This window comes from Sceloporus undulatus, chromosome 5, assembly GCF_019175285.1.
Source record: "Sceloporus undulatus isolate JIND9_A2432 ecotype Alabama chromosome 5, SceUnd_v1.1, whole genome shotgun sequence".
NCBI classification, from domain to species: Eukaryota; Metazoa; Chordata; class Lepidosauria; order Squamata; family Phrynosomatidae; genus Sceloporus; species Sceloporus undulatus.
Window position 1 is genome coordinate 50,903,156 of NC_056526.1, and position 16,057 is coordinate 50,919,212.

General features: G+C 37.3%; 1 protein-coding gene across 7 annotated transcripts in view; it reads left to right on the forward strand.

The window, feature by feature from the left end:
* Positions 1-16,057, forward strand: part of PPFIA2 (PTPRF interacting protein alpha 2) — a 308,070-nt gene that overhangs the window by 224,384 nt on the left and 67,629 nt on the right. For all 7 annotated transcript variants that reach the window (XM_042469734.1, XM_042469738.1, XM_042469737.1 and 4 more), the window contains 3 exons: positions 6,554-6,775; positions 8,475-8,621; positions 10,974-11,108. In XM_042469734.1, the coding sequence (XP_042325668.1) occupies positions 6,554-6,775; positions 8,475-8,621; positions 10,974-11,108 (504 nt within the window). The remainder of the gene's footprint in view (positions 1-6,553; positions 6,776-8,474; positions 8,622-10,973; positions 11,109-16,057) is intronic.

Consider the following 16,057-nt stretch of genomic DNA (forward strand, 5'->3'; position numbering starts at 1 on the left):
CCAAGTGTAATAGGCATTTGGAGAAGGAAGATTAATGTAAATAAGATGCTAGTATGTGCTGTACTGTTAGCCATTTGAAGTAAGGATTTTAAAGGTCCACATGACCAAAAGAAGTAAGAATTAGGTGGGTTGCATATGGCCGTCTAGATTTGTACCTTATAAATTGTAACAAGAAACAGCTACAATATGGCACTTTTTTCATCTTAACATTCATTCTGAAGTACTGTATAGAGGATACTGAAGTAGTTTCTTGAACTGTGGAATCGTAGCGTCTTTAATGTTTTGTCATATGCAGCTTTTCATGTGGAAAACAACCTGTGTTGATTTTATGTGTGTATCCTAAACAGGATCAGATGATATTTTCATTTAATTTTTTAACTGTGATTGCTGTTAATCTTTTTAATAAGCTTACAGATTGTAAAGCGCTTAGTGAGTGGTGATTTCACTATTAAGTGGTATAGAAATGTAAATGCTATTGCGATTGCTACTTTGAACTTTAATTAGAGGAAATATGAGATAATGAACAAAGCATTACTGCACAAGAGGTCTGAGGACAGGAGAGGTAGCCATGACGATTGTAGGTCTTAAGATTTAATAACCTTGAAATTTAAATAGACTGATGGTTTTCTCAAGACCATAATTCTAGGCTGTCAAAATGAAGTGTGTATTGAAAAAGTAATTGCATTATACTGTAGTGAAACAGTGAGAAGCTGATAAATATGGTGTTTCTTGATACAGATAATATTTGTGGGTCTTATGATATAAGAATGTTAGTAAGAACAATCTAGGAAATGAAAATTAATACAATCATCCAAAAAACAAGCAAAGTCAATCATCCAAGTCTCTGTAGAATCAAATACAAAATATGCATTGAAATTGTCTATCCAACATTTTAATCAGAAATAAATCCATTTGTGTTCAGTGGAACTTATTTCTAGGTAAATATAAATTAGCTTGGGGCCTTAATTAGGTTGGAAAACTTTATTCATGTTTATTATTAAAATGTTTAACATTACAAGTCATAAATATTATTACACAATAAATTTGGATAGCAATTGTATACAAGAAAAATATAATGTAAAATATAAAAATTTATAGTGTAAAATATAAATAGGTAAAACAGTCCATGTACGTGGGATATCAACATCCTCATTTCATTTTCCTTTCCCAATATACTGCTAATGTCTACTTTTTTTTCCCCTGGCATGTTTTCAAAACTGTTTCTTAAGGATTTGATAATTATAGCATTTACTTTGATAGTGGTTTTGCTCCATTATTCCATATGTTTACCCTCCATCCAATTACTGGTGTACTGTCCATCCAAATAGCAGATTGCTATTGCAGCTGTACTTTTGATCTAGAGAGTGGGGGAGGAGTGGCAGTGTAGCACATTACTTGTTTGTTTCCTTTTCATACTTTTTAGAAATTGAAGATATGATCATACTTTTGCCTTCTCTGTCTTACAAACAGTGAACAGTTTATAGCTTTCCCCCTTGTAAAACTCTTCCACATTTTATCTCTGCTGCCCTTTGTGGCACTTGTTCCCCCAGGATATTTTTGAAATTTTTCATTTTTCTCCATGGCATGTTTTCTTTCTTTTATAGCTAATACCATTTCTAAGATCAGATTTTCTTGATGACACTTTCCTCATTTTCCTTCTGGCTACTGCTACTATAGTTGGACTACTATTAAAGCTAGTTTCCTACAAAGAACTCTGCTGTGTTTCTGCCATGTATGAAGTTGCTGATTTTAAAACTCCATTGCTGTTTTGTGACATTGCTATTTTTTTAAATAGGTGACTTGGAAAGAAATGATGAGTTGTTCAAGCAACATATTGAAACATGATCTGTAACAAGATAAAATAGATTTAAGATGAATCCAAACAAAACAGAGGTACTTGTGAAGGTAACCCCAATCTGGGTACGAAGATAAGTTCATCAGTCCTAGATGGGGTCACACTTCCCCTAAAGGACTGTGTTCACAGCTTGGGGTTGCTCCTGGACTCATCGCTTCAACTGTCACCTCAGATTGATGCAATGGCCAGGAGTTCCTGTTATCAGCTTCAGCTGATATGACAGCTACAACTTTATCAGGAGCCACAGGACCTAGAAACAGTTGTACATGCACTGGTAACCTTTCGTCTACATGGGGCAACCCTTGTACCACGTTTGGAAGCTCCAGCTAGTACAAAATATGGCAGCCAGACTGGTCATAGGAAAATCTAGGTTTGACCGAATTACACCTATCCTAAAATCTTTATGCCAGCTGCCTGATAGCTTCCGGGAACAGTACAAGGCATTGGTTATTACCTATAAAACCCTATATGGCTTGGGTCCAGTTTACTTGAAGGAACGCCTCCTCCCATATAATTCTTCCTACACACTCAGGTCCTCTGGGAAGAACCTATTGCAGTCAAGAAAAAACAAGACTGGTAGTGACTTCCCAGAAGACCTTTTCAGTTGCTGCTCCAAAAATTTGGAATGACCTGCCAGAGAAGATTTGCCAGATTACATCTCTTGATGCTTTTAAAAAGGTGATAAAAACAAGTCTTTTCTGGAGGGCCTTCCAAGACTGACCTCCGTTTTGAACAGAATCAACTGCCCATATTAATCGGCCCCTCTTTATTATTGCCATTTTCTGCTCAACTCTTTTAGTTGATGTTATCCTAGCTTTATTCCTTTTATTGCTATTTTGTATTGATGGGAGGGATGGTAGAAGGGGTTGGGGGAGGGGGGTTAAAGAGATTATTTTTGTTATTTTTTGTATTTGTATTTTACCTCTGCTATTACCCACCTCAATCCTCAATAGGGAGAGGCGAGATATTATTATTATTATTATTATTATTATTATTATTATTATTATTATTATTATTATTATTGCAAAGCCTTTGATTGCATAGATCATGAAAGGCTATGGAACATCCTTAAAGACATGGGAGTTCTAACACATCTGATAGTCCTCATGAGCAATCTGTACTCTGGTCAAGAGGCTATTGTCAGAACAGAACACAGAGAAACAGAATGGTTCCCAATTGGCAAAGGGGTCAGACAAGGCTGTATCCTTTCACCCTATCTGTTCAACTTGTATGCAGACATACTATAAGAAAAGCAGGCTTGGACACAGAAGAAGGAGGAGTGAAAATATAATGAAAGAATATCAGCAATCTAAGATCTGCAGATGACACCATAGTACTAGCAGAAAATCTCACAGACCTGGAACACTTACTAAGGAAGATCAAAGAAGAAAGTGTAAAGGCAGGCTTAATATTGAACATAAAGAAAACAAAAATAATGACCACCAACGACCTTCACAAGTTCAACCTAGACAATGAAGAATTAGAAATAGTAAAAGAATCTCCATACCTAGGATCAAACATTGATATAAATGGGGACTCCAGTCAGGAAATCAGAAGAAGATTAATAATGGGGAGGGTGGCTATGAAAGAACTAGAAAGGATTCTAAAATGCAAAGATATACAACTGAGCACAAATGTTAGAACCATACAAGCCATTGTATTCTCTATTACCATGTATGGATGTGACAGCTAGGCAGTTAAGAAAGAAGATAAGAAGAAAATCCATTCATTTGAGATGTGGTGCTGCAGAAGAGTGCTGAGGATCCCGTAGACAGCCAAAAGGACAAACCAATGGGTCCTAGAGCAGATCAAGCTGGAAACCTCCCTGGACGCCAAGATGACCAAACCGAGGCTGTCGTACTTGGCCCACTCTAGCTCACAAGTGTCATCATCGGACAGTATATCAAGAAGTGATACTCATAGAAAGCAGAGTAGCAGCTGCCATGAACGTGCCACATTCAGAATATGAAAATACTGGCTGATCAGAGCTGCTGCTATGAGTTTCTGGGTAAATTTATTGGGACTGGGCTTCTTGAAGACTGGGGACTGTTTGCCCCCCCCTTTGCCTCAGCATTTCCTTCTGGAAGGATATAAGTAAGCCTGCCTTTTACTTTCTGTTGGACTGGGCTTCTTGAAGACTGGGGACTGTTTGCCCCTTTGCCTCAGCATTTCCCCTTATTGTATTGTCAGACCAGCAGTAGCTGCAGTAGCAGCGACACCTCCCCTGCTCAGCTGAGAGAAAGACTATAAAGCCTTGCCTCTCCACTATCTTTGAAAATTGTTTTTAACATAAACAATTGAGTCAAATCTTTATGCTCTGTGGAAAACTACTGAATTAAGCCATGGGGAAGAGGAAAAGAAGAAAACAGGTGGGTGGGAGTCCAAACACATTCCCTCATTCAAAACACTCAAAACAGCCCAGAATTGATGAGTGCTTTGAAGGTAATGAGAATATAAGCAAAGCAAATCCTATCCACATTGTTAACGATCTTGAAACTCTGGGTGTTGATTCTCAATTGGAGATAGAAGCAGAGAAGACCCTGGACCCTTCCACACCTCATAGCGTAGAGGTGAATGGAGACCATGACCAAGTTTCCCCACATAATTTGTCAACCCAGGTCATTAGCCCTGCAATCAGTGGCAGGGATTCAGAAACAAAATTAGTAGAATAACCGATAAACACAACAAGGACCAAAATGTGGAGCATCAAACAGAAAAAGACCCAACAGAACTTATTACTAAACACTGCCTGGTTACTACACAAACTGTAATTATGATTTTTGAACAGCTATCAGAATTAAAACATAAGCTGGACAGGTTAAGTGAAGAAATTGAGACTTTTGAGCAAAAGTTTACTGCAAGACATAGCAGCAGTCCCCCCTGTCAAGATGTCTGTGTAACTGAAGGGGCTAAGCCTCATTCTCACAGCCAACTGGCCAATAAACAAAATAGGACTAAAGGTAATGTCAGTGACCCTGATATGAGGGGGCAGTGTCAAGATACTAGGCAATCCATGCCAGGAAAAGTAATGCAAGGAGATTGTGTATATACCAAGGGTAAATTTATCTGCTGTTATTACTCACAGAAGTAGACCATTCATGTAAGTAGTTATATGTAAAAATGAGCTCCAAGCATTTTCACTTTGCTGTTGTTGTACATGATATTCCTATGAGAGCTTTATTATATTAAGATGCTAATTCAATGCTGTTCTGTTCTGCAGTAATGCAATGTAATTTCACTGCTTCGGTGTTTAATGTATTGACTCTCAGACTCTAGAGTAAAATCATTGTCTATAGTAATTATTTTTATTTGGCCTAGCTTGCTTTAGAAAATTTGGGGGTGGGGGTGGGGGTTAGAGGGTGAAGAGATGAGAAGACACTGCCTTAAAACAAATAAATGGATATGATCTTAAAATGAATGCATAGGTATTTATATTTTGGAAACTGACAAATATTAGTAAGTTGAAAATTACATCAGAAAAAAAAGAAGTTATGGTATATAAAACAGTTTCTCTGGCATTAAATCAGCCATCATGTATTGTAGCCCTACCAAAATACTGACTCACAAATCAGTGAATAAGAAATTTATGTGTAATAATAATAATAATAGCATAGTCTTGACCAGAGTTTTGAAAAGTTGCAATATGTACAATATGCAAAACAGAAAGATAGTGAGTCTGAAGCATATGCTTATTGCAGTTTTAGAAAGAGTAGCATATTTCTGTGCTTCTCCTTATCTAAAATATTAAAGGAAGAATATTTGAAGAGTTTGGCTCCCAAGTGTACATAGTGGGCCCTTGTTATCCTCTTGGGTTTGGTTCCAGGACCCCCTGTGGATTCCAAAATCCATGGATGCTCAAGTCCAATTATATACAGTGGTGTAATAAAATAGTGTCCCCTACATAAAACAGTAAAAATCAATATTTGCTTTTTTGATTGTGTGTGTGTCTTTGTGTGTTGTGTGTGAACATGTTTGGTAGAATCTGTGGATACAGAAAGCCGTGTATATATGTGTGTGTGTGTGTATTTGCACGCACGCACACACACACACACACACACATATGGTGATGTGACAGGAAGTGTGCTTTAGTGATGTCACAAGGATGGCATTATAAGTGGCAACCAATGGTGATGACATTCAGAATGATAAATTAAGTACAGATTATGCCATTCGTTTCAAAAGCATCCAGTCTGACAAATGCAAATACATGGACACACATACCATACCTATCTATCAACATATTTTTTCAAGACAGCTCTTTCACATTGAGATCCTTCCTCCTCCATCCCAGGACTGGACAAGAAGATCTAGACCATGAGATGAGGACCAGGCTGTGTGATCTTGGAACCCTACTCCTGTGCCATTTTTCTACAAAGGAAAGCACAAACACTGCTGATGATAAACTTTGGACATAGCTGTGTGGTGATCTTGACTTTTTTAATTCCTCTGTAGAGTGGACCCACTGAAACAACTACATGTACATGAGTATTAACTTACTATGTTCTCATTGATGTAATGAATCTACTCTAGTTGGTAATAACAACTGGATTTAAGCTGTTGCTGTTGAAGCACCATTTTTGTAGGGGCTGACAATTTATTTTGGAACGCTTAATCAATGTAGAAAACATGATTGTAAAGAGAATTACTAACTGCGTATCTGTATGATAGAAATTTAATGTTAGTTGTTGTTTGTTCCAGCGTCTATCTAATGGCTCTATAGACTCAACCGATGAAAACAGTCACTTGATGGAACTACAGGAACTTCTTGAAAAGCAAAATTATGAAATGGCTCAGATGAAGGACCGCTTGGCTTCCTTGTCTTCTAGAGTTGGGGAGGTAGAACAAGATGCAGAAACAGCTAGAAAGGACCTAATTAAAACTGAAGAACTGAACAGCAAATATCAGAGAGACATAAGAGAGGTAAAGTATTTATACTATCACAGTTTCTTTATCCACCCAGCCAGTTATCCATCCATTATAAAGCTGCATACAGCATTAGTCCATGTTCCAGAATACTCCCTTGTCTATAGTTAACAAATGGGGCCTTCTACTACTGATGCAGTAAAATGGGGAATTACCTGAAAAATGCATTTTCCATATTATTAAATATAAAATCCAAATCAAGACCTTTAACCTGCATGCTAAATACTGTATATCAATATGCTAACAGCACTGTTTTGGAGGTTGGTACTGTATTTGTATACATCCTTTTAGCAAAGGTGCTGATGAAGAGTAATATTTATGTTATATTTCTACATTTATTCATTTATTTTTACATAACTTTTTGATTTTTAGTATTGTATCAAGAGAAGAAAATAGGGGGGGGGGGGGGAGAATAAGAGTAAATCTAGATTTGTGGGGCAAAGGGGAAAGCCAGGATCTTTCTGATAAGCAATGCAAATAAACAATTTGAGATCTTAGGAAACAGTTTTGTGACATTATGTAGAGAAAGAGCAAGATAATTTCAAATTTCTCTGGCTACATTCCACCTGAAATATATGACCTGCTTCGATTGTTTGTAACAGAGAAGCAGGATATAAATAAAGTTGTTGTTATTGTTGTTACCTGTTGAGCTAAAGTTCAGGTGTTTTGAGCTGCAATTCAGGCTGAAATCTAGTGTCACACTAGCAGACTTCTATTAATTCAAAAGGGTCATCTCATTTATTCCACACTCATGCAAGCCCTCTTTGCTGCACATAAATCTACTCTGGAGGGTTTCTCTCCCCTTCAGAACAAATGTCGAGGGCATGTTATTTTTGAAGATTACAAAGGGAAGGGGAAATGTCTCCTCATGGTTCTGTTTCATCAGTGTCTTCCTGTAATAATTTGATCTTTGCTTCAGACTGAAAAACATAATTTTCACATCTTTTTGAGCAGTAATGTTTATTGTAATGCAACAGTACATTTTCTTTTCATATTTAGAATAATAATTGATTTAATGTTTGTTTGTTTTATAACTGCTTGCTATTGTGAGTATTGTCATATTATGGGAATTTGATATAGAAAGGAAATATGAGGGAAAAGAAGAAAAATATTAGAATTTTCTGATCAGGTAAGGAATATTAATTTCTTCATAATATCCAAGGAGAATGCTCATTTTTTTTCCATCTCAGGGAGCTAATAGGACCCACCCCACACCCCCCGCTGCCACATCAGTACCCTGATTTGGGATATTACAAAGCAGTGTGTTACAAAGCAGTTACAGATCCACCCATCTATTTATTACAAAACTGTATGTTCCAAGGGAAAAGAGCAAATTAATTATTTATGTTTCCTTAGTTCCTATGCCCCCGGCAGATTCAGACAACTTACTGGTCAGAATGTAGGAATTCAGGAGAACATCTGAAGGGAATGTTTTATTTGTATAATACTTAAGAAAGTATGTCTAACCATCTTTGTTTATTCTATGTGAGCTAGTATAAGATGCTAATGTAAGATGCATGCAGTGCATGCAGTCAAAGGAAAGATTCTTTTTAAACTAATTGTTGCAAAGTTATTCTGTGGAGTGTAAATTCATATGTGTTTAGATTAAAAGAAAATAAAGACTTACTGATAATAATGTTAACATTGGCAACACTTGGCAATTTTGGTATTTTGACATATTGCTTCCTCTTCAAAGGCTATGGCACAGAAAGAAGACATGGAAGAAAGGATTACTACCCTTGAGAAGCGTTACCTGAGTGCCCAGAGGGAATCAACCTCAATACATGACATGAATGATAAGCTTGAAAATGAGCTGGCAAACAAGGAGGCCCTCCTGAGACAGGTTCAGTATCTAGATTGCTGCTAAATTGGAAATGAATTCTGGGATAAACTCCCCTGGAAGGTTCTTATTGTATTGGCTTTTTTCACCATACTTACATTACTGCTAAATGTTCTCATTTTTCCTTTTTCCAGATATTGGTAGATCAAGATCAGAAGAAAAATGTGATTATTTTTCAAGCAGGAAGGGAGACCACAGTAGATCAGATTTAGGCTGTTTAGTTTTATCCAAGGTCAAGCCCCAGAACATTTTATATGCTAAAACATGCTGCTTCGTCAGACCTGGTTCCCATCTAGTCAGAGTCACAACATCCTGAATCAAGATTTGGTGAAGTCAAAAGAGCAGAGGTTAGAAAAGTTACCTTTTTGGACTACTAACCTTCCAATACAGGTATTCTGGAACTTGTAGTCTAAAAATAACATTTCCAAATTCTGAGACGGAACAAGGGCAAGATATCCTGAAAAGAGTAATACCTCCGTCACAGCTAAGCAATGTAATAGCATTGTAATAAAGTTTGTGGGGATTCTTAATACCCTAGAAGTTGACCATACATGGATTGAAAGAGCAAGGATATGCACTGACAATCAGGAAAGGGTCTAATGCTTGCAGAATGCAAGTTCACTGACATGAAATATTTTAACAAGCAGTACCACATAACTGAGAGCAAGTCCCATTGAACACAGTGGGGCTAATTTCTAAAGAGGCTTAGTGACAGCACAATTTTAAAGAAGTTTAATCCTATTACAGGAATATAATACCACCTGGGAGGTCTGAGTGTTTGTATTGATTCATGACAGTAAGAGAAAATATGGACTATTACTTGCATTTACTGATGTGCTTTATTTAGTTTACACTCTATCACTGACATGCATTCCATGTCTTCAGTACATTTGTGTATAAATCATTACATACATTACCGATTATTTCAATGACACAGGAGTTTCTTGGCCAGCCAACCAAGACTAATCTCTGGAAGTCAGTATTCTCATACAATCTTGTGCAGATATAGAACATCTGTCCATAAAAGATGCAGATAATAATTTCTGAAGAAGTGATAGTGCCAGACAAGATGACATTGCTTGCTATAGCATATGTGGGCTGTATGATATATTAAAAAGGAGATTGTTTCATCTTTATGATGCTGCTATGATGATAACTTGGAATTGTCCTGGTCCTTGGCTAAGCTCATTTAGTAGTTCTTCATCGTCCCCATTATAGCAATAGCTGACAACAATAGAAGCTAACATTGGGGTGAAGCAGATGGGTCAAAAGGAACGACCAGAGACTGCTTCGGCCCCAATTGCTCTGGGACTACAGCGATCGGATGGCCAACTCCTAAAGCAGACTGCCGGCAGGAACAGATTAAATCTGCTCCTTTTGCCGGCAGCTTCAGGCTGCCTTATCCAGTCTCAGAGTGGCTTCTGGCCACTTTGGGGTTTGTGTCATCTAAACGCCATGCCCTTGAAGCAGCCAGAAGCTGTCTTATTTGGCCCATCTGTTTCAACTGTTTCTGATGCTAGTTGTCTGTGGCACTCTCATCACTCTTGCTCTCTCTCTCTCTCTTTTTATTGAGTCATTACACATACATTTCATATATTAACACATAATAACAACATATATCATCATTTTAACCCCTTATGTCTTTCCCAACCCCCCTCTATTTACATATCCTTTAAGCCTTTTCGTTCACAAGCTTACAAATACTACTTCCTTTCCCCCCAACCCTTAGAGATCTCGAATAGTCCTATTCCCGTAATCTTCTCTTGTGACCCTGAAATTAAACATCTTGCTCTCTTTTTTACTGGTACAAACATACTTTCTCTTGGTTTATTATAAGGATTTAGTTTAAATAAATATGTAAATACATATGCATTATTTGAAGGGAAATAATACTTGTTTCCCTTTCTACTTTAAAGCTTTGAATGTCTTTGACTTTCTGGTGCTTCTTAGCCTCTGAATCTATCGTGATACACAAATTAGATTTTTCACTTTTTTTAGACATGCATTGCTTTTCACCCTACTTCAGTCTAAAGAAACATCGTACCAGCCTTTATGACACTACTTACAACTATTTAGTGGATGCAGTAATTAAATGTGTGCCAAATCTCACAGGTTTATAAAAGCAAAGTTTGGAAAAGGTTTTTTTTACTACCACTCTCAAAATATCCCCACCAGCTTGGCCACTGGACCACACAATAAAGCCATACATTCTGCATCTGAATCAAACTGTTTGGTATTATGTTTTTTCTACTCAACTATTTTCTTTCCCTTATCTTTTTTGTGAGAACTGCTTCAGCCATTTCACTGTAATATCATATCATTTTTTTTAATTACCATACTATTTCTGGATTTTAGATGGAAGAAAAAAATAGACAGCTGCAAGAACGTCTTGAGCTAGCTGAACAAAAACTGCAACAAACAATGAGAAAAGCTGAGACGTTGCCTGAAGTAGAAGCGGAACTGGCTCAGAGAATTGCAGCACTCACTAAGGTAACGTACTGTTAGGAATGGGTTAATTTTAGAAAAATGTTTTTCTTTAACATTGATTTTCATCCCTTTTTCCTTCCTTCAGCACCATCAGCAGCAATTAAAGCCTCTTTTGGAGTGGACAAGATGCTTCTACTTAATGGCACCGTAAATAAATAGTAATTACACATATAACATTATTTGCTTTAGCTTAATTTGGTGGCAGAGGTATCGCTTTGTATTTATTGTCTGGCTTGAGTACATTTCTCCCAATATCCCAAAGAAGTTTATTTTATAATACTCAGTATTATAAAAGAATTATGATTAATCCAGTTCTGCTAAAAATCATGAACTTTATTTGCCATTGAATTTTTTTCCATGATTTTCTACATCACATTATTTCAGAAAAATACAGTGATCACTTTTCATAAAAAATAAGCAGCAAAACTCAGTCTGTTTTATTTTCTTGGCCCTGCACAAATTAATCAGTGTTGCATGATAGTGTAACAAGTGGTTTATGGATTGTGCACTGTTATATAAAGTCAGAGTTTTGAAATGTTCCTTTTTAAAACTACAGCTATGGGTGGCTTGTGGATTGAACAAGGTGCATTTCTCCCTACCATTTCAGTGTAAACCACACACCCCACACACTTGGTCCACAAGCTGCTACAGAGTATAAATACCACAGTGGCTGGAGGATTCTAAAAGTGGTTGTCCAAAAAAGTAGCCTCTGTAAGCTCTGATGAAGATATTTCCTCTCCTTTGATATATGCAAGTTCTCAGTTTGGGTATTGTCTAGAAGTAAAAAAGGAATAGACACAAGTCACTCCTACAACTTCTGCAGAATCTTCATAATGATGTCTCAGACTACTTTTTGGTATGTCCTTTTCTCCCCATGGAATTTAGAGTGGATCTGCACTGCACCATCACAACAATTTGATGTCACTTTAACAGTCATGGCTCTGTCTTACAGAATTATGGACTTTGTAGTTTGGAGAGGTATTTACAGTAGCACACTCTCCTAAGTGTCAGAACCATTACAAAACCACAAAACCAAGAATTCTGTTGTATGGAGCCATGACAGTAAAAGTGGTATCGAATTGCTATAACTTTGTAGTGTAGATACACTTTGAGGCTGCATTCCTATTTATACTTCATTGGCAGTCACTCCCCTACTGACATCTAAATGAGCATGCATAAAAATAGGCTGTATTCCAAAATAACATTTTTGATGGCATACAGTAAAAAGAGAACGCTTGTAAGACAAAATCTTTGTATCATTACCTCAAAACAGTTGCTTTCACTTTAACTATGAAAAGGCCATAATTGCATTCAAAAAGTTTTTTGCTTCTTAAGAGGTTTTTTTTAGAATGACACCAGCCATTCCTATCAATATTTATTCAAATACTTTTCAGTTGTGCATATAGTTTTATGGATAAACAGTTTCTTCCTCCCTAAGGATTCCTTGTAATGTTCAGATAAAGTCAACTGAAGTCAACTAAGTGCAGCTGGAACAAATGTTCCAGTGTATTCAGGCATTTCTTTATTTGTTTTTTTCAATAGATGGAGCAGGTCAAATAATTGGAAATATTGTGCATGTTCCCTACCTCAAATGGAAGAATCTTCAATGGTGGATGTTCCACCATGGTACACAATGATGTCATAGTGGATGGAGGACCTATTATAAGACCTATTATAAGTTGTATTTTTTTTAAAAAAATGGAATTTATGAAGATCAAGGTCCATTAGAACCATGTAGGTCATGGAACTAAAATTATTTTTTCCTATGGACCAACATGGTCTCCTGTATTTAAAAAAAATAAACAAACTTGCGTTTGCCATATAGTACTATGGTTGTAAGTGACATAGCAATTGTGGTCTGTTTGAAATATCATTTCAGTTTTGAGGAAGCAAAGTTGTAATTGCAATTTACAGGATGTTTTTAATAGGAATTCCAGTCTTTAAGAATCTTTACCCTCTATTACTACTAATACTTTATCCTCTATTACTACTAATACTGCTGTATATAGATATGTGTCTAATCTGGATTTTGTTGTGAACTAAGAGTAGAAAACAGTGGGAAAGAAAGAAACAAAGAGGCAGTCTTTCAAAAGGTAAAGCTATGATTTGGATGAGATCATATGTTGTTTTCTTCAATCTGCCCAAAGTACAATTTCAGCACTTGGTGGCATCAATTTCCCCCTCTTACTCAGCCTAAGCAGGGGTTTCCTTTGTCCTGGCAATGCTAATCATGGGCCTAGGAGAGATTTGCACTGTGGGGTGGTATTGTCTGGTTTCCCATTATATCCCAACTAAAACAAGGCTCTTGAACCACCCCCAATGACAGTGGAGCCTAGTAAAACCTGGTGGCCTGCAGTGACAAAAGCATAGAGAAAGTATTTTCTACTTACTCCATCTGGTCCAAAAGCCTTTGTCCAGCTTGATTTCTTCAGGGTTTTGTTATGTTCATATTATTAAATAATAATGTAAACTCTAAAGGTTGTATTATCAGGATTACTGACTTCTTTCATAAAATTAGTAAGGGAAAAATGTTATTTGGCCCTACTGCAAAACAGCTCCCTCAGTCCACTCTACTAATTTAGTAACCAGATTCTTAATCTATTTGATTGTCAAAATCAGAGTGTTGGCTTCTGGTAAACAGTCTTCTGTCAATGTGTGTGAGTAAGCTTTTAGATGTCAATAGTTGGAGGAAAATGTACATGAATGTAGCAACAGAAACTGATCTAATATAATGCAAGGCCTTGTGTGTCTTCTGAAGGACATACAAAAGTTCCTGAATGGGCATTTGTCCCCAGTGATATCACTGAGAGGTACATTGATATGAGTACAACAAAAATCAGTAAGAAGCACAGCACAGCCCTGGATAGTGAGTTAAATGGAGAAGTGTTTGACTATTGATTGTACACACTTGTAAGATGTTCTTCTACTGGTCTGTGTTAGCAATATGGCCTAACAATATCATGTGATGAATTTCTTCATCTTATACCCCACTGTAAGCTTCTGTTGTTCTGTCTATGTGTTTGTGTTTATAATTCAGAGGTAAAGAAATACTGAACTATTTCAACTAAAAGCCTTGTTTTACACTCCAGAAGTCTGAACAAATTAAAATTATTCTTGGTGTATTTTTGAAATTAGCTTGAATTCAGCTTTTCAGAATGATCTGGGGGGAAAGAGTTACTGAACTTGGAAGGAGCCATACATGCAAATGATGCAGGGAAAAATGTCCACCATGTCCCATGTTTTGAGTATTGGGAATTCAAAGCTCTTCCATCCCAGTGCAGGTGAAAATCCACACATTTGAAAGCTGATCATGTTTGTTGTTTGTTTTTGTTTTTTAAAAAAACAAAACAATTTTCTTCTCATGAAAAGCTACTGTTCTTGAAAAATAGGAAAGTTGAGGAAAGACAAGTGCTATTTCTACACATTTACATGAACTCTGCACCCAAAAATAAAGTGTAATAATTTTCTTACTACTTTTACAGACTGAGCAAGTGTTTGGAAATGTATGTACTCTGAAGGTTCCATGGGGGAAGTAGTCACCATATCTGGAAGAGCACTTCAAAACAAACAAACAAACAGCTTCATTTATATACCGCTTGACACTGAACTAACAGTGTCTAAGTGGTTTACAATGGTAAACCTTTTATCCACAGTCAGAATTAAGTGACTAGTACTAGTAAAGGTACTTTTTTGGACTACAGCTTCCACAATCCCCTACCCAGGATGAATAATGACCCCAGGCCAGGATCAACCAGTCCAAACACTGACTCGGTGGTCTCAGATAGATCCCAAGACAAAGGACCTTAATCCAGACCAAAAAGACCATCTGTTTCCTGCAGAGTTTCCAGGAAACTCCATGGCACGAGCTAGCAGACTGGACAGTTCTATACACCCAGTACCTGCCACCTCTGTTGCACTGTCCCAAAGGTGCCTTGCAATGGCCTCTGATATGAGAAAGGGGGCACCTAGCCACGTGGGTGTAGCCAAGCATCCCATTTCCACCTTTAAAGGCCATGATGGGGGCCTTCAAGACAGGTGAAACAGCAGTGGCAGGCATCAGGCTTTCTGACACAGCAGGTCAATGGCACAGTGGTGTGCGGTGAAGCATGTAAATACCCACCTGTTGCCATACAAGCCTGGGGATTGACCCAGGTTGGAACCAGGGGCAGAACATTACTGGTTTGGCCAATGGCATCCTAGCCATCTGCTCAAAGTCCTGAGGCATACACCTATGAGATACAAGCACAATGGACAGAGTTGAGCAGTCCCAGTCTCCTCTACCTTCTGAGTGGGCTGGTCATCATTCTTTCAAAAGAAAAAAAAAAGACTTTTATGGGAAAGTTGCCCTACGAGATAACTTCACTCTAACTGTTTTTCCAGGGTTTCTTCTATAGTTTAGAGGATAGCCACACAATCTCAATGTGTTTTGTATCACAGGCCAGCAGTTTGTAGCATTCTGGTACTCCACAGATTTTAAAAAGTAACTGAAAATAGCTGTTATAGCTACTTTTTGAATAAAGGGAAAATAAACAGCTACTTAAAAAAAAATTAAAGTGACAGGTACTAGGGGAGCTATTTCACCCTTGGAACTGCAACTGTAGACAATTACTTCTGAAATGTAACTTTTGAAGCTCTGTTCTTTACTGGTTTACTGGTATGATCACTGCATACCTGTGTATATGGGAGTATGGAGGGTTACAGATAAGAGAAATAGTCCCTTTTGTAAACAAATTATCAGTTTTTATGCTCTGAAAAGTATTGAATTAGTTGGGCAGTTATGGTTTATATTCAATATTTATGTTGTTCTGGATGCTGTTAAAAATCTGTTTATTGATACATTGTTGACAGTTTTTTTCTAAAAGGACTCTGGTCCTTTGAGCCATCAAACCACCAATGGTGGCCTCCCCAAAGGGTGATGGTGGCTTCCCTGAAGGTTGAATTCCTTGAGGTCC